The 24,223-nt window shown below is 44.7% G+C and overlaps 1 protein-coding gene across 3 annotated transcripts in view; it reads left to right on the forward strand.

Annotated features, from left to right (window-relative positions):
• LOC309369517 (ATP-dependent 6-phosphofructokinase, liver type) overlaps window positions 1-19,345 on the forward strand; it is a 42,245-nt gene extending 22,900 nt beyond the window's left edge. For all 3 annotated transcript variants that reach the window (XM_081910383.1, XM_081910385.1, XM_081910384.1), the window contains exons 10-22: window positions 1,531-1,656; window positions 3,511-3,575; window positions 5,486-5,549; window positions 7,300-7,446; window positions 7,790-7,860; window positions 11,256-11,343; window positions 12,218-12,370; window positions 12,628-12,792; window positions 14,293-14,354; window positions 15,983-16,098; window positions 16,517-16,612; window positions 17,275-17,380; window positions 18,273-19,345. In XM_081910383.1, the coding sequence (XP_081766509.1) occupies window positions 1,531-1,656; window positions 3,511-3,575; window positions 5,486-5,549; window positions 7,300-7,446; window positions 7,790-7,860; window positions 11,256-11,343; window positions 12,218-12,370; window positions 12,628-12,792; window positions 14,293-14,354; window positions 15,983-16,098; window positions 16,517-16,612; window positions 17,275-17,380; window positions 18,273-18,420 (1,407 nt within the window). In that variant the 3' untranslated portion in view covers window positions 18,421-19,345. The remainder of the gene's footprint in view (window positions 1-1,530; window positions 1,657-3,510; window positions 3,576-5,485; window positions 5,550-7,299; window positions 7,447-7,789; window positions 7,861-11,255; window positions 11,344-12,217; window positions 12,371-12,627; window positions 12,793-14,292; window positions 14,355-15,982; window positions 16,099-16,516; window positions 16,613-17,274; window positions 17,381-18,272) is intronic.
• Window positions 19,346-24,223: the final 4,878 nt, after the last annotated feature.

The raw sequence follows: 24,223 nt of genomic DNA on the forward strand, positions 1-24,223 counted from the left end.
ACCTTGAAATTTTCCAGGATCTCAGTATTCTTCATTAATGCAGCATTCTTCATTCTTCATGCAGTATTCTTCATTCATGCAGGGAGGGGCAGTCTTCACTTTCAAGATAGTGTTACATCTTGTTGCATCTTGCAGTAGTTAACTTGTAAATAATCCAAGGGCTAGGAACTCTCCCTGGCTGGTCTTGGCTGGTCAAAAGCAAGATTCTCAGCAGAGCTCCATTCAGAGCTCAGAATACTTAGATACTTCTTTTTTCTATTCCCTCTTTTGCCCTCCTCTTTGTTTAGGACTGGACTTGGAAGGAGAGGCTTTTCATTAGGTCATGGTTTTCTTTTTGTCTTAACCTTTCCCACTGCTCCAGAGGATTTCCTGCACTCTTAGTGGTATTGAAATGAGGCAGTCTTTTCCCAGCCCACAAAAACACACACACTATTAAACAGGGTAGGAAAATCGCACCAGGAATTCCTGTGCCGCAAGAAAGGAGTGGGTGAATATTTTTCTGCATTTGTAGGCTAGACCGTTCTAAGACCTGGGGATGACCTTCTGTCCTGTCTTCTTCATGTTTTCTCTTTCGGAAATGGTCCATTAGATGTGTTTTTACAGAATTATTTGTCCAGTTGGTCAACCTGGTGTTTGGAGAGCTGAATTTTGCAAACTGCTGTTTTATCCAGTACTACAGGATAGGAGGAATTATTTTTCAGCTTCTTGTGCAGCCTGGCAGTGCCCTCCTTGACATCTTTGCAAGCTGACCCTGTGACCCAGAGGAAGCACTGCCCTCAAAGTAAAGGTTGCCCCTATCTGCCACTACCAAGAATGGGAACTAACAGAAAAAGACAGATTTCCGTTTCTCAGTAAAGCAAACAACCCAATTAGTTGCACGTATTCAGTTTCCTCTGAAGAGGTGGCTCTCTAGGCCTGTTAAACAAGATCGGGCGACATGATAGTTAGCAACGTGCACTAAGAAGAGAGAAAATACAGTAGTTTGGAAAAACAGCTGTTATGAGAACGTGTCTGATAGCACAGCAGAACTTTGTTGGGTAAGAGGGAGCGGCTGTGGACCAAAGCCATTCTGTGCTGCTCCTAATATGTGAACACCTGGGAAGAGTTTTTTCTGTCAGAGGAAACTTTGAATACTGGCTCTTCCTATCATCTCAGTTCATATTCCTGCTGCTGGGAGTTTTTTTGTTTCTTTAAAGGCAAGCCTTTTCCCATTAGCACTTCTTTGTAGTCTTGCTGCTTTGTAACTTTAGGAGATGCATATTATACAGGTTGTGTGCTGCTGCTGATGTGAAAACCGTGGGCATTTGTTAGCGTCACAGTTATGTCATCTTTCTGTCTCAGTGGTTTTTAACATTGAAACACGTACACATTTTTGAATGGGTGAAGTATGATTTCCAGTGCTTGGTGAGACAAGGCTCCAACCTTCCAAAGCATGTTGTGCTGCAGAATCCCAAAGAGACATGATATGTGCCTAAATATGCAAGGTATACATAGCTGACTGTCTCTGGAAATGCATTGTGTGTCCCCCAGAGCAGCAAAATGGGGATGGAAGCTGTGATGGCACTTCTGGAAGCAACACCAGACACACCTGCCTGTGTGGTCAGTCTCTCCGGGAACCAGTCAGTGCGCCTACCCCTAATGGAATGTGTGCAAGTGGTGAGTATTTCACATGATCATAGAAGCCAAATATATGCAGTGTGGACAAGCACAGCATTGGGGGGGGGCTCCATTTTTATATATGTGAGTGGGGTGACCGGGAGCTTCACAGTTGACACATGATGAATGATAATCAGCAAACAAGCAGATATTTGGAAGGGGGCCGGGAATTGTGCATATGTAGAGGGAATATGGCATCTGAGACGGAATACCAAAAATATTTGCTTTCATTGAAACAAACAAGAAAAATAGCCTACGTAGAAAGAAATCTGAAAACAAGGTATGAGGTTTTGCTAGATTTCCAGTGGGTAGGAGGTATGACTAAGCTTGCATTCTGTAGTTGGGGTTGTTTTTTCTTTTTTTTCTTTTTGTTACATTTCCTTACCTGCTCATTCCCGTGTTTTATTTACAGATAGGTAGCCGTGTTGGTCTTCCATAGTCAAAACAATTTTTTTCCCCCTTCCAGTAGCACCTTAAAGACCAACTAAGTTAGTTCTTGGTATGAGCTTTCGTGTGCATGCACACTTCTTCAGATACCCTGTTTTATGTGAACTTTTGCACAACATAAAAACCACCTCTGGAAATCTAGTGGAAGTTTAGCACTGATTTCCATTTTAACTACCATTTTAACTACCAAAAGAGTCCATTTGCAACCCTGTTCACATGGAAAATTGCAGGAGTTTTGTGTCGTAACTGCACATGACGAAATATAAGTTGGCATCTCAGTGCCACCATTAAAATTTAGCATGGCATGGTGGTATGCTGATTGAAAAGCCACAGTTCCATAATGTGCTAAAACGTAAAAGAAACATAAGAAATCTAGCATTGTAAACAAATTAACAGAAAAAACAACATGTCTGAATGCAGCCTTGATTAGCATAGGTACCAGCCTCTCCCCATGCATCTGCACCCTTATATATAGCTGTCCAGTTGTCTTTTCTCCCCCTATTTTTCCATGAGGCCTGAGTCTTAAGCTCTGCAAGGGCCATTGATGGCTGAGGCCTAGTCTGTGGTGATGCTGGGCCTTTTCTGTCATACTACACTCTTGTTTTGGAATTCCTTCTCAGTGGAGATATAGCTGTTCTCATATTGTCAGCTTTTCAATACACTGGGGAAATGATTTTTTTTTTCCTTTCCAGGTTTTCAGGGATATGTGATCTTAAGGGTTGGTCTGCCTGCAGCAAAATTGTATATATTACTCCCCGCCACCCCCAATACTTACTGCTTTATAGTTTAAATATTACTACGTGTTGTATATTATTGGAATATTTGTTTACCACCTTGGGATCCTTTGGGATGAAGCACTGTTTAAAAACGTAATTAACCAGAATAACCATTTTCTTCTGGTTTTTGACAAAATAAAATTGATGAACAACAACAAATCAAGTATGCAATATGCATGCATAAGTTGTTGCAATCCATCAACATGGAGTTTGTGGGTGTATGGTTTTGGATTTTTGAGCACAGAACCTTCAGAGCCCCTGAACCATGCCTTTCCAGTGCCATACACCTTTGGAGTCTGGCATACATGACGGAACTGGCTGTGCCAGCGAACTCTCCCTGGGAGAGTTCTTTTTCTTGGTTTGCCCTGGCCCAGCCTTTCTGAAGAAGAGGGTAGAAAGGCAATGCATCTCCCCCAGGGGGTTTTGCAATCGTTTGGTCCTTCCAGCCTCCCTTTTTTATGCTGCTTTTTTCTCTGTGCCTGAAATGGCCCTCCGATGAGCGTGTCCGTGAATGTCCTTAAAAGGAATTGGCAGAAGATGAATTAATCTCACTGTACCCTTGGTTTTATTAGATTTCTACTAGAGCCTCACTATGATTCTCTAACCCCCCACCTCCACAATATCTTTATAGACCAAAGATGTCCAGAAGGCAATGGATGACAAAAGATTTGATGAAGCAATTCAGCTCAGAGGGAGGTGAGAGATGTTTCCGGGATCTGGGTGGAAATTGAATTTCCTCCTGTTTGTTTATATTAACATTTAAAATAACAACAGTTACGAAGGCAAGTCTTGCTGTAGACCCTTGGGAATTATTAGCAAAGACAAGAACTTGTTACTCATTTGTTCAGTTCTCTTTTCTTAACATTTCCAAGGTGTTTTTTCATAGGAAATGTGAAGTCAGGTACAAAAAAAGCATTTAAAAACTCCTCTAACATTACAGAAGTTCTTTACCTCTTTTTTCCTGCCCATAGAGAAACCCTGACTCCCCACCCCATAGCCATGATTCAGTTTAAAGAAGTCTCTAGATGTTAGTGGATCTGTGTTCTTTTTTTCAACTTCTAATGGCCAGTCCTATTTATTGTGCACCAAATGATCAGAGCTGATGGTTACCTTTCCTTCATTCTCATTTCTACTGCAACCCACTTGGCCCATCTCCTTGACATTAATAGCAACATGGGCGTCTTAAGTGTCTTATATATGGACTAACCTTGTTTCTTCATGGATCATTAGTTTACGAGAATGAAATAAATCTCACACATGTTTTGGATTCTGAGCAGTTGGTTTTCTTCCTATTTTAATCCCGTTCTACTACTACTTGGGTGGACATACAACATACATACATACTATGTATGTTCTGGTCACTCATTCAATGGCAAGATCTCTCCATAACTATATAGTGTTACAGGAACTAAAATTGGGGGGGGGGCAGAATTAGGCAAAACGTTGCAGTGAGAATTGGTTTTGTTTAGAGTTCTAGCCACTCCATTCCATCATTTCCCTTTTCTGCTGCTCTTTTTCCTCAGAGTCTGTTAGCTTTCCACGCCTACTGCACACTTAGCCCTCATAGGGCTGTTTTTGGAGTCCTTCCTTAGGGTTCCCATATTTCAAGGTTTTTTGTACTTCTGCGTACCTTGGGTTTGACCCTCTCTCATGCATCGATGGCCCCATTTTGGCTACATAAGCAATCCACTGAAAGTCTAGACATCAAAGATAAGAGAATTTTTTTGACCAGTATTCTGGTCATGCCATTCTTTTAAGTAAGTCCTTAATGCTTAAGGAAGGAACTGCAGGCTAACACTTTTTCCTGTCACCTATAAGACAGTGTCACAGTGACTGCTATAGCAGACTCAAGGCCTAGATAAACTATCAGCCTATTTTGAAAACAGAAGCATAACTTATTGAGGAAATGACTGATAACCAGTTGCAGCAAAACAAGGCAATAATTTATTCTGTGCACAGTGGGGAGGCAGCCTTCCCCACTTAGTGCCGTCCAAAACATCTGGAGGACACCAGATTGAGCAAGGATAAGGAACTTGTGACCTTCCAGATGTTGCTGGACTTTTGCTTCGATCATCCCTGACCACTGGCCATGCTGGCTGGGGCTAATGGTACTTGGAATACAACAATAGCTGAAGGAGTCCAGCAATAGATAAATTCCCTTGAGAATTAGGAAGCCTGCTTTAAGTGATCTTCCTGGCAAGGAGACACAGGAGTAGCAATTTAAGACTGTTTTTGGTAGTGCAAATATTCTTGTGTTTATTTTTTGTTTAAACAAATATAAGTAAAAAGGTCTGAGCATGCTTTAAGATGCATGAGTAGAAAATTCACTTACCTTAATTGAAATAGGTGGAAGATTCCATAGGTCAGCACTTTCAGGCAAAAGCTAAATTAAATTTGAGAAGTTACATCCACAATGCACTTCAGTGATGGTACATTTTCTGGAAGGAATTAAAAAGAGGTTCACGTTTGAAGGTGTTGTGCATCTTAGGAGCATTCTAGAGTCCAAGTAAGAAAGAGAAGAGACTTTCTCTCTGTCTCTTAGACTTGGCTTTGGTGGTTTCTTACGATAAAAGATTACCAATATAATTGTGGGCTTGTTTTACCAGGAGTTTTGAAAACAACTGGAACATTTACAAGCTTCTTGCACACCAGAAGCCTGCAATGGAAAAGGTGAGGAAGCAAAGAGAAACAGATTTTGTTCTGCAGGTTTCTTGCAGCTGTTATTTCTTTTACTGCTTTAATGTTTCCATATTTATCATGGTCTGTTGTTTGTTGTTGCATGTTGTAAGCATGTTGCTTTTGTTATTAATTTGTTTTTGTGAGCTCCTTGTAAGGAAAGGGTTTGAAAAAGCCACCAATAAATAAATAAATAAATAAATTTGTGTGCACAAGCACGAATCAAAAGCCCCAAGGCAGCAGGAAGCAGGTCTCAAGAGGGTGTATCTGGACACTGAATGATGGACGGACCTATACAATGCTGCAGCTCCAAAAAGGACTTCTGCCTGCAATGGAACTTCCTCTCTTGTCCCCACCAGCCCCCTGTACACACTCAAAATTATATTGGGGGACCCTCCAGAGCTGATTTTGGGAACCCATCAGGGTAGGAAAGGGAACGGAAGCCCTGTTGCACTAGTGGAACCCTGCTGGCACATCATTGGATACAATGCAAGGTTTAAAAAATGTCCACAAATTGCACTTGCATTCTATGTTCACAGACAATAAAAGCAATGTCTTCCTGACATGTAATCACTGTGTATGCTAGAATCCACACTGTATATCCAATAAATGTTTCCAATACAGTCACAAAAGAAGTGCTGTCTCCTGGACATCTCCCCCTCCCATTTGCAGATGCTTGCAGCCTCAAAGCAGTTGCTTACATGCCCAGCCTTTTTCAGTAGAGGTCAGATGTGTCCTTACAGACCAGGAAAGAGCTGCCATCTGTACTGGAAAAAGATCTCCGCCTGTTTTGCTCAAGGGTCAAACAAAGGAATGCAGAAGCAACCTCTGGCTTCTGCAGGAAATACCAGCAGCCCTCATATGTGCTTCATCCCAGGGACATAGGCAGCAGTGCCATGCCTGACTCCCTGAGCCGCCTGAATAGAGGTGCAAAGAGATGGAGAGGGCAGGTGAAAGTAGGACCCAATGCTGCTGCTGCTGCTGCTGCTGTATGGAGCTCTGAACTCCTTGCACAGGGTGGAAAAACCTGACCCTCTTCTACAGCCAAAAGTTAGGCAAAGACTTTGTGAACTGTAATTGTTATGTTGATATATGGTCTTCCTGTCATTTCTTTTAGATCAGTGTAGTCCAGCGTGTGGCCTTTTTCGGCAGCCCTCAGCAACATTTTCTCCCCCCGCCCCAACCCATATGCTATCTTCCCAAAGTTGGGTAAGTGAGGCTCTGGACTTTGGGGAGGAAATGCGATGCTCTGGCAGGGTCCTAGAGTCCCAAAGCCTAGGTAGTGCTTTCCCAGCTTTGGGAAGAAGGTGGGAGGACTCTAGGACCCTGCCAGAGCCTCGCAGTTCCTTCCCAAAGACCGGTGCCTCACTTAGCCAGGACTGAGAGGGGGTGTCAAATTTTGGCCTTGCTTCCTTCCCCCCACACAACAAGGCAGTTTGCAGCCCTTGGGTTCTGTGCCGAAGTACTCTTGCGGCCCGCTTGATGTGAAAAGTTGGACCACCTTGTTTAAGATGGTTATGCAAGGAAGCGAGTCACATCTCAGCTGAGGCTACTCAGTGTCTTGTCTGAAATCCTCAAAATACTTACCTGAAGTATTGCAGGACAAGGAAGTTGCACAATGTCCTCTTACATTGCTTGCTTTGTAGCAGAGGTACCTCCTAAAGGCTCTCTGCGCTCCCAGCACCCTCTGAGTGCTGACAATGACTTCTTCCAGCTATTTATTTTCCGTTTCTGTTCCGCGCAGAGCAATTTCAATATTGCCATTCTGAATGTGGGAGCCCCTGCAGCCGGCATGAACGCAGCAGTCCGGTCAGCTGTGCGCGTTGGGATCTGCCAAGGCCACACAATGTATGTGGTGAATGATGGCTTTGAAGGCTTGAGCAAAGGACAGGTGAGTCTCTCTAATTGGAAGGGAGGAGGTCCTCCCTCCTGTCGGACTACTAGTCCTTCTCATTACTTTGTAAACTAGAGCATCTACAGGGCAACATTCATTTGGAACTCCAGCTGTCATTTCTGCTGCAAAATTGGCACCATGACTTATTAATTTCTGATTGGAGGGGGGGGGTGAGGCAGAGTTGGTTGTAACAGGAAACAAAATATCAATTTGATCTTTCTTCTTTTAAACCACACTGCTTTCACTTTCAAATCCAAGATTTGGAAGACAACCTGGTGCAATGCAGTTGGGAATGGCTAGGCGAATCATGAGAGGTCTAATGAAATGTTTCTTCTCATAGATCCGAGAGGTGGGCTGGCACGATGTTGCAGGCTGGCTAGGGCGTGGAGGATCCATGCTGGGGACCAAAAGGTAAGTTGGCATGACAGCCCACAGAGTGGTTCTCTGCAGATGTGGAGAAATTGCAGGACTGAGTTCAAAGAGGGGACGATACAGGTAAAACCTTCCAAAAGGTTGGTACCTGTTACAAAGTGTGTAGTGAGCATGCAAGCCTTCAATTCTCACATGCAATCTGGCTCTCATTTAGGGATCTTTTGTTCTAAAATGGAATTAGTTTATTATCTCAGGGGGTGCATAGCATAGCATAGCAGTTTTACACAATTGTTCTTCACCTAAAACAGAGCAAACCTTTCTCAACCTTTCATGAAGGTGATCAGGGATGTATCACTGCTTAATTTATTACAGAACTATTGTAATTTAAGAATTCTCCCCCTGCAGCTTATCTTACCTCTGCCTTCCAGTTGTGGAAATTAATTGTTTGTGTGGTGGTTTTTCCTGTATGATTTATTCTTAAAAATTGCTGGCCACTGTCAACATATCAACATATTTCTCTGAAAGGTCTCTTGATAACATACCAAGCTTATGACAGTCAGTTTTTCTATGTACTCATCCTTTGCTATTCTATATTCTTTTCTTACCATAGTCACCTCATAACCAGCTTTCTCCATAGACATTTTCCCCCTTTAACATTCCAGTGTCATTTGTCTTCTTCATTTCTTAGACGCAAACCTAAAATTGCCAAGCTTCTATCTTATTTTTTCAGCTGTCGGAAATGGAAAGTGCATGCCTGAACTTCTTGGACAGTCATCATGCTCCTGTATTATCTCTACAGGATCCTTCATTATTGTTAGTTCATGGCCCTTTGTTTATTTTATTTCTCTTTCATAGAATGCTTTATCTGCTTCTCCTGAATGTTTTGGTGCTCTATGATAAGCAAACATAATATTTTCTGTCTCCTACTTCCTTGCCAATTCTTCATTGTCTCATTTGGAGGGCTTCCAAAATAGTTATTCAATGTGGAATTGCCATGCTTCATTCTCTCATTTCTTTATAGTCCACCCACATGCTGCAAGTCTTAAAGTGGGAGGCTCGCAATGGCTTTTGCAAGGTTCCTCCCCCGCTTCCCTTTTAATCCCCCAGTCTCACTCTAACTGTAAAGGTTAGGGAGGCCTGCAAAGGCTTTTGGAACCCTCTTCCTGCTCCCCGCCTTTAATATTGGGGTGAAAGGGATTTTTGACAATAGGGCAGTCCTGCCCACCTGTCAGTCATGTGATGTCACAATGATGCCACCTGTCAAATTTGACCCACAAGGCAGATCCTAATAAGGATCTCATTGGTGAAGCCAACAAAGATTCCCACCCCTGCTTTAGGTTGATAATCAAGTTGTGGAATGTTAGAAAGGGTGAGTCTTAAGTGTTGCAAACTCTTGGGTTTGCATAATAATGTCATGATACTTGAGTCCCATCAGGCAGGAAGCATTATCTCATCCAAATTGCTCTCCTTTCTGGTAAACAGGGCAGGGGGACCTACTGAGCTTGCCATTTATTCCTGTGAGCTCTGACATTTTGTGAGGGTTTGAAATGTGATGGCAATGGTGATGATTGTGTCTGAAACCTGATGGGGTCTGCGTGCATGCAAATACTCATCTATAAATTACATATGGGGCAGAGGATCTTAAAATGTGTACTGCAAGTATGAATTTGGATAATGTTCACCAGTTGCACACACATAAAGTGCATGCGGCTTGTACAATAACTGGTTTATTTAAACTGGTAATGAATGCAAAACCAGATCTGCTACAGACACAAGTTTCGTTGGACTGTTTCAGCAGTCAAGAATACCTGTGGAATTCAGTCCTACAGAGATTTGTCTCCTTACAGTCCTCGGTCTCAGCTGTGCTATGTCGGCTTAACAGATAATTTCACTGTATATCCTGTTGCTGTACCCAGAGGTCGGCAAACTACAGCCCACGGACCAGATCCGGCCCAATTGCCCTCAACATCCAGTCCACGGACAGTCTGTGAATCGTGTGGATTGCTTCTTTAAAAAATTTTCGTTATTTTTTTTTCTGCGCCACCATTTTTTTGGGGGGGCACCATTTCCATGCGCGCGCACACACACAGCGACATCTCCTCCCTCCCTCCTGGTTTTTCCTCATCCTTCTGCCCGCCCTGCATAGAGGAGGAAGGGGGCTGGACTGAGCTGGCTGAGTGCCATTTTGGGCAGTGACTCTCCGGAGCCAGCCAGCACTTTTTGGGCTGCTCTTGCCGCCGCCGCCAGCCTCTGCCACTTGCAAGGGCAGGCACAGGAGTTCTGGTTGGCAGAGTGCAGCGCCTCTACCAACTGCAGCTCCTGTGCCTGCCCTTGCAAGTGGCAGAGGCTGGCAGCGGCGGAGGGATGAGCGGCCTGAAGCGGCCCTTTCGGGCCGCTTGTCCCTCCGCCAACAGCCTCTGCCGTTCACAAGGGCAGGCACAGGAGCCGCAGTTGGGAGAGCACAGCACTTCTCCAGAGCCAGCCAGCCTTTGCGCCGGCAGCACCATAGGTCGGGAGGGGAGGGGCTGGGGGAGAGAGAGAAGCCCCCTCTGCTGGGTGTGTGCGCGGTCTGGCCTGCCATAAGGTCTGGGGGATGGTGAACCTGCCCCCTCTAAAAAAAGTTTGCTGACCCCTGCTGTATCCCATTGCAGAGACTATATAGCTGGAACAGTCACAGGTTGCAAGCATGAACTCATTTCCAAATCATTTACAAGGCCATTGCAAATGTAACAGTTTTGCATGTTACATCTTTACCCTTTCCTATACTGACCCTGCTTCACTTGTGTAGTACAGTATTTTTTAAGGTAGTGGGACGAGTAGCAACTGAAGTAACCACCTGCTATGTGAACTGCCAAGATTATGTTCACATAGACAGCCTCGTTTCTGCTTAGTTCTGCAGGTGAAGAGTGACCAGAGACCTTTATGAGCTATCTGGCTAAGTAGCTATTCTACTGGGCTTATCTGAACATAAGAGTCTTTTCCAGAGTATCTGGACTGTACTCTTCAATTGTTAGCATGGCCAAAGTGGGAGGAAGTTGGTTTAATAAGCATGTTTCCTCTTGCTGGTCAGTAGGCCATTCATTCTGCAGGAAGCAATACAAAAGGTGCATTGTTCCTAAATGACTTGCACTTGCCAGTCTGTGGGAGTGAGCCTGTCTGTCTCTGCTCCCTTGGCAAATAACATATCCTATCAAAGGCTGGCTGTTGGTGCATGCTCTAGTTCGCCTTTATGCTGTTATTTGGGAAGTAAGGCAGCAAATTAAACGTGGAAGATTTCAAAAGATCTCTTTGCCTGCTTCATGGAGTTGGCGTCTCCTCTCTTTTCCTTCACTATGCTATGACAATCCTATTCTTAAGCAGGTTCGGTAAAGCAGGAAGAGGCAGGCATCGTGATGCAGCTTTTCTAACAGCTTGTTTTGTTCTTGTTTTGCCAGAACGCTTCCCAAGACATGCATGGAAAAGATTGTTGAAAATGTCCGAAAATTTAACATCCATGCACTGCTGGTTGTTGGAGGATTTGAGGTGTGGAGAAGTTCATTGGACACTTTCAGATTTGAATGAGAAATGCCTCTCTCCTTTTCCTAAAAAGCTGGGCCAGGCATGATTGCACTGATGTTGGTACTTCAGTGTGTAGACAGACTGCAAGGCTGGAATTACCCACATTTGAGCTCCAGCTCAGTCATAGAACACATGCCCCTTTAACCCCTTCCACTTCCACCTTCCCCATCCCAATTCCTCCTCCTTTCCAGCTTTCTTCCACTCATCATATTCCCCCCATATTCCCCCTCATATCTCCAAATGCCACCTTAACCACTCCCCTGCCAGTTCCACTTGCTGCTTCCCCAATTCCTCCTTTCTCTTCCCGGCAGCCACCAAAGAACTAAAACTGTCATATACAGAAACTCTTCTTCCCCACACCAAGGCCTTCCTGTAACCCCCCCCCCCCATCATGTACTACAATGAGTTTTCCCTTTTCTCCCCGCCCCCCTGCCCATCGTCTTTCCTCTACTCCTGCCTTTCGACCCTTGGGAAGCAGCCAATAAAAACCATGTGATGGCGGACTAGGTTAAATATAGTATATAGTGAGATCTATAGAGTTAGTCTCTTTTTGGTCTCTTTTCATAGGATTGCAAAAAAATTTTCAACAATTGCAATCCTCTTTAGTAAACATACGCTTTAAATGACTATGTATCAAAAATACCTCTGGACTGATAGATACCCAGTTTCCAAGGGTTCATTTCAAGGTCATGACTCCTACCCAGCTCAAGAGAGTTGATCAAAATTTTGATTTAAGATGCTCAGAGGTGTAAAATTTCTTTTTATATTTTACTTCTTGCAGCACTGTGCTTAGGCTTGGGTATGTGGCTTACATTTCTGCCACTCTTGTCTTTTGCAGGCGTATGAGGGAGTACTACAATTGGTGGAAGCTCGTGGGCAGTATGATGAGCTTTGCATCATTATGTGTGTGATTCCAGCCACCATCAGCAACAACGTCCCGGGCACTGACTTCAGCCTGGGTTCTGATACAGCTGTCAATGCTGCCATGGAGGTAAGATGGGTCTATCCAGCAGCCACAGAATGCCAGGAACTAGGCATGCGGGGAGATGAATTATGTAACCTTTCTTTCATCAATGTATTTCTATTGCGTATATCAGAAATGTTGGCAAGAAAGATAGAGGAGGCAGGAGGTGGAGTAGGGGAGTAATACAGAGCACGTAAAACTACACCTGCCCCAGAATGGTAGACAGAAACTCAGCTTAACACCTGGGCAACTAAGCATCCTTTTCCTTCCTCCCCGATCTGTAGAGCTGTGACCGTATCAAGCAGTCCGCCTCGGGCACAAAAAGACGGGTGTTCATTGTGGAGACGATGGGCGGTTACTGTGGCTACTTGTCTACAGTGACTGGCATTGCAACAGGAGCTGATGCTGCCTACGTCTACGAAGATCCTTTCACCATTCATGACTTAAAGGTGTGTTGGTGGCAGAATTGCATTTGTCAAATGTGCAAAGGGCAGAGGACTGGGTGATAATTGGGGGTGGATGAGGAGGGAATATAGAAAAGAAGATGAATCCTGGTTGGGGGGGAAATTCCAAACTTCAAATCAAGGCTGATCAAGAACCTATAAATTGTTATTGATTTGTGTACTTCATTTTGCAGCCCTCCCCTTTCATAAGAACTTGCATGAAAGTGGCCTCCCAATTTTTCTCACAGGCTCGTATAAGTTCAGCACAAACAGTTGGGCCTGGTGAGCATTTAAGGTCCCCAACCCTAATCTGCTGGTTGCCATCTGATTAGATTTTATTCTGATCCTGATCTGATTTCCGGATGTATTTTAATTGATTGGCTGATTTTACGTTAATGTGTTATACATTTGATGCTAGCCGCTCTGAGCCCGGTTTTGGCCAGGGAGGGTGGTGTATAAATAAAAATTATTATTATTATTATTAAACAATATTTGAAAAAGCAAGACCTAAATTACATATGTAGTTCTATAAAATGCAGACATCCTCTCTTACATAAGTCATGTTCCATCTGTGAGAAGACTGAAGTGTTCCCAATGAATCCTGTAACTTATCTGGATATTGGAAGTGCAGGTGAGATGAACTGGCTGAAAGAAAGAGGAGGTATTAGGACCACGTGTGGTGGCAATGCTCTTGGTGACAACTTGTCTGTCTCCTTTTACAGGATAAATTAAAAATGAGGCAGAATGAATTACCCCTCTGCCACCCTTTTCCGCTACAGCAGTTAGGATGGAATTCAAAGTAGCTCTGTTACATCAGACAAGCATTTTGCTTCTTTGAGGCAACAATCTCTCCTCTCCTTAGACATGCCTTATACAAGCATTTATGCTAGCAAACTCCTGTTCATAGAACAAAAGCAATATATCATCTGATGGTGACCACTTCTCCATTTCTGATTTTTTCCATTCTTGATCTGGCGGAGCCTTTTGCCTTTGTCATCTTTGCTGGCAATGAATACACCCAAGCTATAAAATGGTTTACTTGAAGACAGCCTTCTGCAACATAGTGTCTTCCAGATATTTCTGACTACAACTCCCATCATCCCTGGTCATTGGCCAGGCTGGCTAGGGCTGATGGGAGTTGGTGTCCACCAACAACTGCAGGGCACCAGATTGGGGACGGCTGACTTACATTGATCTCAATGGAACCAATGCAGCAACTGTTGTTCATACAAATGTGTTGCTATCAAGAACAACAGTGACCAAGATTATTTAAGCTGCTAAGACATCCTGGTTAACCTTTTCCTTTCACTTGTTTGTTGCACTTAATGACAGTTGATTCTAACACAGTCAGGCTTGAGCAAAGCATTTATAGTCTTGTCTTATCTAATCTCATTCTCTCTGTAGCTCAGAAGTGACATTTCCTTCTTCCTTTTTCTGAAGAGCTGTTTTCTCTTAAATCAGCAAAAATTGTTCCAATGAAAACGATTGGTCTTTGTGTCTTTCCAGGCAAATGTTGAACATTTAACTGACAAAATGAAAACAGACATTCAGAGAGGCCTCGTACTGCGGTGAGTTGCGGAAAAGGCTCTGAAACGGCCGTGCTTCAGTTCTTGAAGAAGATGGAAATCTTCAGTGTCATCTGGCATTGAAATAACTTTTATCTCTGTAGCTTTTTGAATACACAATTTTATATTGAGTGTGCCAATGCTATGGCAGCAGCTCTTTTAAAAGGCTGAGACGGTAGCTGAAAAAGGCATAAAGAGATTTGGGGCTCAAAATGGGTTCATCAGACTGTCTTTTTCAGATTGTCTCCCTCAAGAAAGGAGGGAGCAAGTGATGTGTTCAGCAGAGGGAGTGTACTATGCTGTACAATATCTGTGATAGGAGCATCTGTGGCGCTCCAAATGATTCTGGACTCCCATCTCCCAGCAGTCCCAGCCAACATGGTCAATGCTCAGGGATGATGGGAGCTTGGTTCACTGCCTCTGAACTATGGGAAGCATCAGCTAATAGTGCAGGATGCCATCACCTGCTCCTGGATCACAGGGTTGGCACTGTTCTCTGTGACTCTGCTGACCCAATCCCTGGAGTATTGCCAAGACTTGCATCTCTGTAGCATGCGTGAATAGTGACTCAGCACAAATGAAGGAATTGCAGCCTAGAAACCTCTGAAACACTGGAAAGAGATGGGTGGTTTTAGAAATGTGATGAGATTGGGCTTGGCTCTCTGCCGGGATGGAGATCTGATGAATTCTACCGCAGTCCTGCGGAAAAAGGGCAGAGGAGATTCCTCAAGTGCAAGGCTAGTACAGGGGAGAGAATGGTTTTGCCAGTGCTCAGTAGCTGGCTACACTGTCACTGGTTTAGTTCTGCTTCCTTTGTCTAAATTTTGTCAGCATTTGCCTGAAACCCAGTTCTCTGTGTAGTCCTGGCAGAGCAAAACTTTAAGAATATTCAATCCCACACACTTCTTGGATCATAAAGGATTCTTCTCCAAAGCTCTTATCCCTGGTGTTGTTAACTTGTGGAAACAAACTCACTTCATTTTGATTTTTCTTTCCAAAAACTGTCTTTCCCTTGTTTTGGAATTAAGATAAAGTCTGTGTGCAGAATTCAGAACCTCAGAAAATATTTTTAAAAGCTAAAACATATATCCTGAAAAACCCAATAAAAATGCAGCATACAATCAGGAACCAGTCACTGAAACAAGATCAAGAATGAGTTAAGAATGAGTGACCCTGGTGTGTTTCATTGGATTTCTACCAAGAAAGCCCCACCCTTTATTCTTGTTGTGGATTAGGAGATGAAACCTGAAGCAGGGCCCTCCTTATGAAATCAGAGGGCAGAAGGTCTTGTATGGAAAAAGCCAGTGTATAAAAAATACGAGACTCCGCCACCGAGGGCTTCAGCATTTTAAATCAGTTGGGCCCATGATGCTTTCTGTGAGAGATACAGTCATACTCACTTAGTGCATCAAAGGGGAGGAGGGGCTGTAGCTCAGCAGGTAAAGCACATACATTTCATGTAAAAGTCCCTGGGTTCGATTCCCACCAGGCCTGGGAAAATGCTCCTTCCTGAAACTCTGAAGCTCCACTGCTTGTCAAGTGTCAACAGCACTGAGCTAAATGAGTTTTGACTTGGTATTATTAGGCAGCTGCCTGTGTTTTAAAGTGCCTTCTCCCTTTTGCTGTCTTAGCAATGAGAAGTGCCACGAGCACTATACCACTGAGTTCCTCTACAACTTATACTCCTCCGAAGGGAAAGGAATATTTGACTGCAGGATCAACGTCCTAGGCCACCTCCAGCAGGCAAGTATTGCTACATATTGGGTAGCCACAAGGCAGTGTCAGGCTAAGTCACTTCTAATGGATTAGAAGATTACTGGTGGAGAAAAGGCAGGCAGGCAGATATTAACTGGGAAAAACAGCAGAGCTTTTGTTTGAGAGTTTGTAACCGGAATACTTTTTGTCTTGCATGAAAACACTCATCAGCTACTTCTTCCATTCAGGGCAGTGGGGTACGTGCCAAGGTCCTGTTTTCCAGCTTTCAGCTGACCGGGGTTTTTTGTTTAGTTTTCATCGAACTGTCTTCATTTTGCAGAAGAGGCTTGCAAAATGGCTGCTCAGTGGGATGGCCCCAGCAGAAGAACAGCTGGGCCTCCCTTGCAGCAGGAGTGGCATGACCACCCTTTGGGCTCTGCCTTCATTTCCTTTTCTCTGTCTCTAGGGAGGTGCCCCAACCCCCTTTGACCGCAACTACGGCACCAAGCTGGGTGTGAAAGCTGTACTGTGGATGTCAGAGAAGTTGAAGGAAGTTTACCGCAAGGGTATGTTCAGAGGATCACCTTGGGAACGGAAAATTTTCACCCTGGTGTTTTGTAATAGGGAAGATCCTCAGGAAAACCTTGGCAGAATGAGGTGAACTTCTTATGCACCATGCCTCCATCTACCTGTCAACCACTTTTACGGTTGCTAATCAACCAAGGAGAGGAATTAAGGGAGTCAGGTGAAGCACCACTGCTCCTTCAGTAAGAGACAAATGCCAGGAGGCTGCTGTGCACATGTGCCTTTCCCCTTACCATGAGAGATGGTCCATTCCCTGCCAGGCCTAGCCAGGACTGTGCCGGGTGGCACCCCAGGGAACCATTGTAATTTGAAGCATCTTGTCTGTACCTAGGAGGAGGATGCTATCCTAAAGTGAGGCCTCCTTGGTTTGCTGTGCTTGTGCTTTGAAGCCACTGAGTGCTCTGTGGGGACTGCTCACGAGGCCAGCATTTCAGTGTGTGCCCATAGTCATTGAAAACAGTATGCAACTAATTTTCTTGAGTCCTGTTGACTTGCTGGGGTTCCAGGAGCCCCTATAGCTACTGGCTCTCTGCCGGAGACAACCAGGGTAGCCACATCCAGGCCTTCTCAAATAATGGCAAGCCGTTTGGTTGACATCAGAATTTCTCGGCACCACACCTAAAAGTCCTCTCTGTTTCCACAGGCCGGGTATTTGCCAATTCTGCTGATTCTGCCTGTGTGATAGGCCTGAAGAGGAAGGCTGTGTCATTTAGCCCTGTGACTGAGCTCAAGAAAGTCACAGATTTTGAGTAAGTAGGCACCTCTTTTGCCATCTGAGTCACGGAATGTGAGGTTCTGGGAGCAGGGAGGACACTTCCTGCCAGTGCTTTTCATGGAAGGGACTGGTGGGCAGAGCGGCTGTGAGGCGTTAACTACAGTCCTCTTAGCTCTGTTTTGTCCTTCCTTTCTAAGGGAAGTGGGAAGTGCCCAGATATTTTGGGAAATGGTGAGGTACTCTCTGTTTGCTGGCCAGCCTTGTGACTTGCTTGCCAGTGGGGACATTTTCATCCCTCCTGGGAGTCAAATGTTCAGAATTTAGCATACTGAGCATCAAAGTGAGCTGGGTGAGTTCCTTGCCTGCCTCTCCCTTGATGAATTCTTACTTAAGATATGCTCCACAGCCACAGATGGGTGGAGGCTGCCTGTAAACAGGGATATGGGCGGGCCGGTCTGTTTCCGATTTGTGCCAGTTTCACATGTGTTCAGCCATATCCCCTCCCATTTCTGCATTAATCTCTTTGAGTTTTAAAAAACTCCAGGAGAAAATGTTTAGTGTTTAAATTTGTATATTTGGATGTCTTTTTCCCACAACGTTGGTGAAAGCTTTTCCCGTCAAAGTACACACTTGTAATTATACCTTATTGTAAAATACGCATTTTGCTACACTTTTTGAGCCTTCTGCGTTGTTAAGTTCAGCACAGAAGCTGATCTGTACATCCATCTGGGAGGTAAAGATTGGGGTCAATTCCCATTGCAATTTGCAAAGATTTGAATTCCCCCAACTAGGAGAGGGGAATTGACTTCACAGGTGCATATCAGAGCTGCTCTGTTTATTGCTAACGACATCACGCATTCCAGAGCTGAGCCCCAGCTCAGATTGAACCCTGGTGCTGAGTTCGCTTTCCCCCTCTGTTCTTGCAGGCACAGGCTCCCCAAGGAGCAATGGTGGCTGAACCTGCGCCTTATGCTGAAGATGTTGGCCCACTACCAGATCAGCCTGACTGAATATGTGTCTGGGAAGATTGAGCATGTCACCCGTCGCACGCTCAGCATCGAAAAGGGGTTCTAGCTGCAAACTTCTCTTCTGCTCACCCCCAGACTAGTTCTCCATTGTTTTTCCCTGCACACACCCACAACTCCCCCCCTTCCTCTGGCCTTCTCATGCCTTTTGAGTGCAGTGCTGGTGCCACTGTGAGCCTGTAGGAGTGTGACTGAGGCCAGCCTGGCTGACATTGCGGAATCACTGCTGTATACTCCTCACTTCCTAAGAGGGTGAATGTTCTTCTGTCCATGGCTCCCTCTTTGGAGCCTATTCACTCCAGGCAGCAGAGTCACTCCAGAAAGGGTCCATCCCTGTTTCCCAGGCTGCTCTTTTATTCAGACACTATTTAAATAATCATGTACTCAATAATCAGATGGACAATGGGGATTGGTTTTAGATTCTTTCTGGGCCTGGTGCCATGGAGATTGCAGGAGTCCAGAAGGGGGTGTCCCTTAGATGGGAGTCACAGAGAATGTGAGGTCCCCAAGTGCCTCCCCAACTTGGGGAGTGCTGTAAGACAAATGATGGGTCTAATTTGGGACCAAGAACTTCTGCCCCTATCATGTTAACATCCAGCACAAAGATCTTGTCTAGCAGAAGTATGTTGGCGGCATACTGCAAAGTAGCAGTAAACAGTGGAACAGCTCCTCTCTTCCCCTGCCCCACCTTCCCTCACTGGGGTGATGCATGCCAACCAGGACATGGCAGCATGTCTGAATGCTGGGCTGGGGTTGCCCAGTGTGTCGTGGATTTGCATGGGAAAACCCTCTTCTCCACGCTGTCTGACTGGTTTGACTGAGCCATCTTCCTGGCTAGAGCTGCGATGGTGGCACCCGTTTTGCGTACTCTTCCCAATACACTTCTGTGAACTCCGTGTCCTGTGTTGCCTGTATTTGTCTGTGCCACAGCTTTGTGACTTCTAGAAATACATTAAAAGAAATCAATGAACCAAGCCTGTGTGTGTTTTCAGTTTGATTCTCTTTCCTGTTTGGGGAAACTGTCTCTGACCTCACAACATGGGATGGGCTAACAGGAATGATGCGGTCCTGTGCTGGAATACTAGCCTTATGCACTCTTAAGTTCTCTATCAGGGGAGAAGTTGTAACATGAGGAAGGAGGGACAGGAAAGGTGATGGATCTTCTGCCTCTAGTCTCCTCACAATGAAGACATAAAAACATGGAAAACTTCCTTATACTAGATCACAGTTTGTCCCTCAAACATTGTCTGCTCTGGCTGGCAACAGCTTTCCAGGGTCTCAGACAGATCCAGTCAGATGTCAAGAACTGAACCAGGGACCTGCTAAACCTGTGCCCTCAGCTATGTACTCTTCCACTAAGCCATGGCCCATCCCTGATAAGAATAGCTTGTCAGGAATGTCAGCCTAGAACCTCACACATGTGGCGCCATGGGTCAGTGTGTCTGGCTGTTAACCAGAAGGTTGGTGGTTTGAGCCCACCCAGGGATGGCTGTGGACAGGATTCCTGCATTGCATGGGGTTGGGCTAGATGACCCTGGAGATCCCTTCCAACGCTTCAGTTCTGTGTTTCTTTGAAATGAGAATCATACCCCTAGACCAAGAAACCTGTTATTTTCTAAACCTTTTCCTTATTCCATGCCACTATTGGAATGCTTTCTTCCACTACTTCCAGAATTACAAGACGTTTAGGATCAAATATCAATAGATGGGTTGTGCCTTACATTACACAGAGGTAGAATCTTATACCTTTCTCAGTGCCTGGCTCAGAGTGCCTGGCTGTTTTAACACCCACATCTTCAGGAAGAGCATGACAGGTTCTGGACATAAATCCCAGTGAGATTACAATGCAGTGTACTCCTAGCACACCATGTTGGGACAATTAATCAGCCAACTCAGTTGCACTTTCCCTAGGACTTCTGGTGGATGTCAAAAACTACTCAGATGACTAGGCCCTGGACTATGCAAGAAGGAAATTGTTAGTCATTCCTAATTATTTAGTACAGGTTTGGGTTTTTTTTGGGGGGGGGGGCGGTCCATAGGACTCAAGGTAGTGCTGAGCCCACATAAGAACAAGAAGTTCATCAAAAGGAATGTACGATAAGCCCAGCACAGCACCCAAGGATGTACCAGAATTCTCTAAATGAGGTCAGGCAAGTTGGCAGGTGGTGGATAGCCTCATCCTCCCAAGTGGGAACAGGCCGATCCTGAGAGTCATCAGCTCACTTCTCTGGTTTGCAAAACCTGATCTTGTGTCTATGTGAAGTTAACTATTGTGCAGAGAAAATGATGGGCAGATTACTATATCTTTGCTCTCACAACCAGGGCCAAAGCATAAAAGCAATTGGTGGAACAATTGCTTCGCATGGAAAAGAGTGACAACATGAAACATCTCTGCTGTCGCTTTGGAGACAACTAGATCAATTCAGGTGCAACTGCTCTTCCCTCTTTCAACACTAGTCTACACTCATGTTAGCATCTGGTATAAACTTAATCACTGCTCACAGGGCTGCTTTGCAGTTGCTTAAAGCAATGGGGGGGGGGGTCTTAAGGGCAAATATGGCAGCTCCCCCTAGAGTACAACTGTACTCCAGCCACACACCCTCTCCAGCCCTACTCTCTATTCTCTTTGTGTGTTTTCACATAGCTGGATTGTGGCCTTGAGCTCTGATAGTGCCTACTGCTTTCCTGATTGGAGGAAGATAGAGGGGTGTCTGTGAGCACGTGTAAAACTTGCCTGCTGTACAAAGATAACATTCACATACATTCTATAAACACACTTTATGCTGTGCTACATGCTGTAGACAGAAAACAGGTAAGCCTGGTTTTGTGTTCAGGGAGGGGAGAAAGGATATTCTCTATGCTTCTCAGTTATTTGGCAAACACACAGAATGAGACAACACCCCCAAAATTCAGAGAAAGCTATAATGAAATAAACTTTCCCCATAACCTATATTTCCTACATTAGTAAAACCTACACTGATTGGAACATAGCTCTTGATTTTTAAGGGGCCCTATTCTATTTTCCAGAACACATTAATGGCATTCACAATTGATACACCCTGCACTAAGAACTGTCCCTGCTGTCCCTTTTGAAAGTGCCTTCAGTTGCTGATACTTCAACACAAACTCGACTGGAGTCTTTGCTGTTTTTTTCTCTTTTTTTATTGCAGACCTAAAACTGCATTTTTTTTCTCTACAGTTATTATTACAAACCTCAAAAGAAGAGTCAATTAGAGATTCATGAGTAGGAGCAATTAAAATAAGTGAACAAATACATCTTTGCCAGTGTGGAGAATTACAAAATAGCATGCAAGTCCCCTTTTATGGCTCATTAGTCTGGTTGTAACCGATTTCAGATTCCTGGCACCCTAGAAGAGGCTACCCTGGGACATATCGAGGTTCATTTTACAGTCCACTTCTAAAGAAGAATGAGATATTTTTCAGGGTGACAGGAGTTCAGTATAAAACCGTTTTATGCTGATTATGGTTATACTGGAATACAGATGAGTCAGCCTGCAGGAGCAAATTTTAGTCCATGCAGTCCAAGAGAATGTCTTATCTTGCAGCCCAATCCTAGGCACGTCTACTAAGAAATCTAGTTCAAATGTGGGTCTCCAGATAGTTTTTGGACTACAACTCCCATCATTCCTAGCTATAGCAGGACCAGTGGTCAGCGATGATGGGAATTGTAGTCTAAAAACAGCTGGAGACCTAGGTTTGGGAAACACTGATCTCATTCCTTCAGAGTTGTATATTCCTAAGTAAGGGCCAAAGGATTACAGACTTGTAAGTCCATACATGCCAATATTATTTGGCATATAAAAGGTTTGGAGCATGCTGTCACCAGTATATTGATGATACTCAGCTGTTTCTCTGTTGTGCCCAAATAAGGAGGTGCCATGCAAGGTCCGGACCAGCACATTGAAGCAGTGATGGGCTGAAGACCAAGAAGCCATATCCTTACAAGACAAATCTTGTGGATCCAGGAACTGGGCAATAATGCATGTTCTGGGCAGGGTTGCACTTGTAGAGGTGCTCCTTGATCTATCCTTGTCACTGTAAGTCAAGTAGCTACAGCAGCTAGCATCTTTTACCAGCTTAGGCTGGTACCCCACTTATCATGCCCCTACCTACTTGCCTTTTTTCTTTTTAAAAAAAGGTCCCACTTTGGAACATTTTCTCATAGGGGAGTTGCTCTAGTCCCTTGGCCATTTTGGTTGTCCCTTTCTGCATCTTTTCCAGCCCTATAATATTATTTCTCTAGAACTGGACACCGTATTCCAACTATGGGCACATAATAGATGTTATGATTATGACACGGGCATTATGATTTTGGTAGTTGTCTTTTGGTATTGGCTTTCTAACAGCTAACTGTATTATGTAATTATGCTACTTGCACTACTTGAAATACTTGCACTAGGGTAAACCAGTATTACTTCACAAATGGTCTCTCCTGTGATGAACCTACATCCTTTACAAGATGTTGGATTTCTACTGCAACACAGATCTCAAAAGGGAAATCGGATTCCTCAGAGAATATTCAGCTGGTAAATATTACTCAGGCTTTGCTGGTTGGCACATTTGCCTTCAGCTCAGTTTTTCCACAAGTAGCTCCTTACTAGTTGTGTCGTTATCAAACTGAGAGCCATTCAGAGGCTGGCACCCGTGGCTTAAAACCTTGTGAACACTGCCCTCTCCATGCCCTGAGAGTCATTGCTACTGCTTCTTCAAACAAATCTTATTGCTTAGGACAGGGGTGGAGAACCAAAGGGGTTAGCCCTTCACAGGTCAGTTTGACAGATGGGTGTGGACATCCACTTGTCGTATGGTATCAGGTGAGTGTAACTTCAACCTAGGACTGCAAAGGAAGAACGGGGGGCACTTTCTAAAGCCACAGCTTTTTGAATTTGGTGTGCGGAGGAGAAAAAGGTGTCAAAAACAAAAAGTGCCGAATTTTGCCTGCAAAGGAAGATTCAGGAACTACAGCTTGAACTTTCCTGCACCTGATGTCACATATAACATCTTGTGTGGGAAAAGTGGCCACGACTTGCCAAAAGTAGCATTTTGGGCCTACCTCTGAGGCTGAGAACTCAGAGCTTGCTTGTACCTGTGTAACATCCATCCACTCCAAGGGACACAGGGGAAAAAAGGCAGGAGAGGAAACCAGCACTACAAAGTAAGCAATTCTCAATTGGTGCCATCTATGCAGAGGTGGAGGGACGCAGGTGGCGCTGTGGGTTAAAGCCTCAGCGCCTAGGACTTGCCGATTGAAAGGTCGGCGGTTCGAATCCCTGCGGCGGGGTGCGCTCCCGCTGCTCGGTCCCAGCGCCTGCCAACCTAGCAGTTCGAAAGCACTCTCGGGTGCAAGTAGATAAATAGGGACTGCTTACCAGCGGGAAGGTAAACGGCGTTTCCGTGTGCGGCTCTGGCTCGCCAGAGCAGCGATGTCACGCTGGCCACGTGACCCGGAAGTGTCTTCGGACAGCGCTGGCCCCTGGCCTCTTGAGTGAGATGGGCGCACAACCCCAGAGTCTGTCAAGACTGGCCCGTATGGGCAGGGGTACCTTTACCTTTACCTTTATGCAGAGGTGGAGTGCAGAAATATCAGATCTGTGTTTTATATGTAATCAGAGAAAACAGTTCCCTTAGTTGAGACATATTTGTAACCAGAATTATTAGGAAAAAATATTATTCTTTTAGATACTGTAGTTAAGAGCTTCCTATTACAAGAACACACTACCTATAAGTTACTTAGCAGCATCCACTTAAAGTGTGCTGCTGTGCACCTGATGCAGCTTGACAGACTAAACACAACGGAGCCGATACTATATTGAGCAGAGACAAAGTCCGTA

This window comes from Podarcis melisellensis (genome assembly GCF_964234715.1).
Source record: "Podarcis melisellensis genome assembly, chromosome: 5".
Classification (NCBI taxonomy): domain Eukaryota; kingdom Metazoa; phylum Chordata; class Lepidosauria; order Squamata; family Lacertidae; genus Podarcis; species Podarcis melisellensis.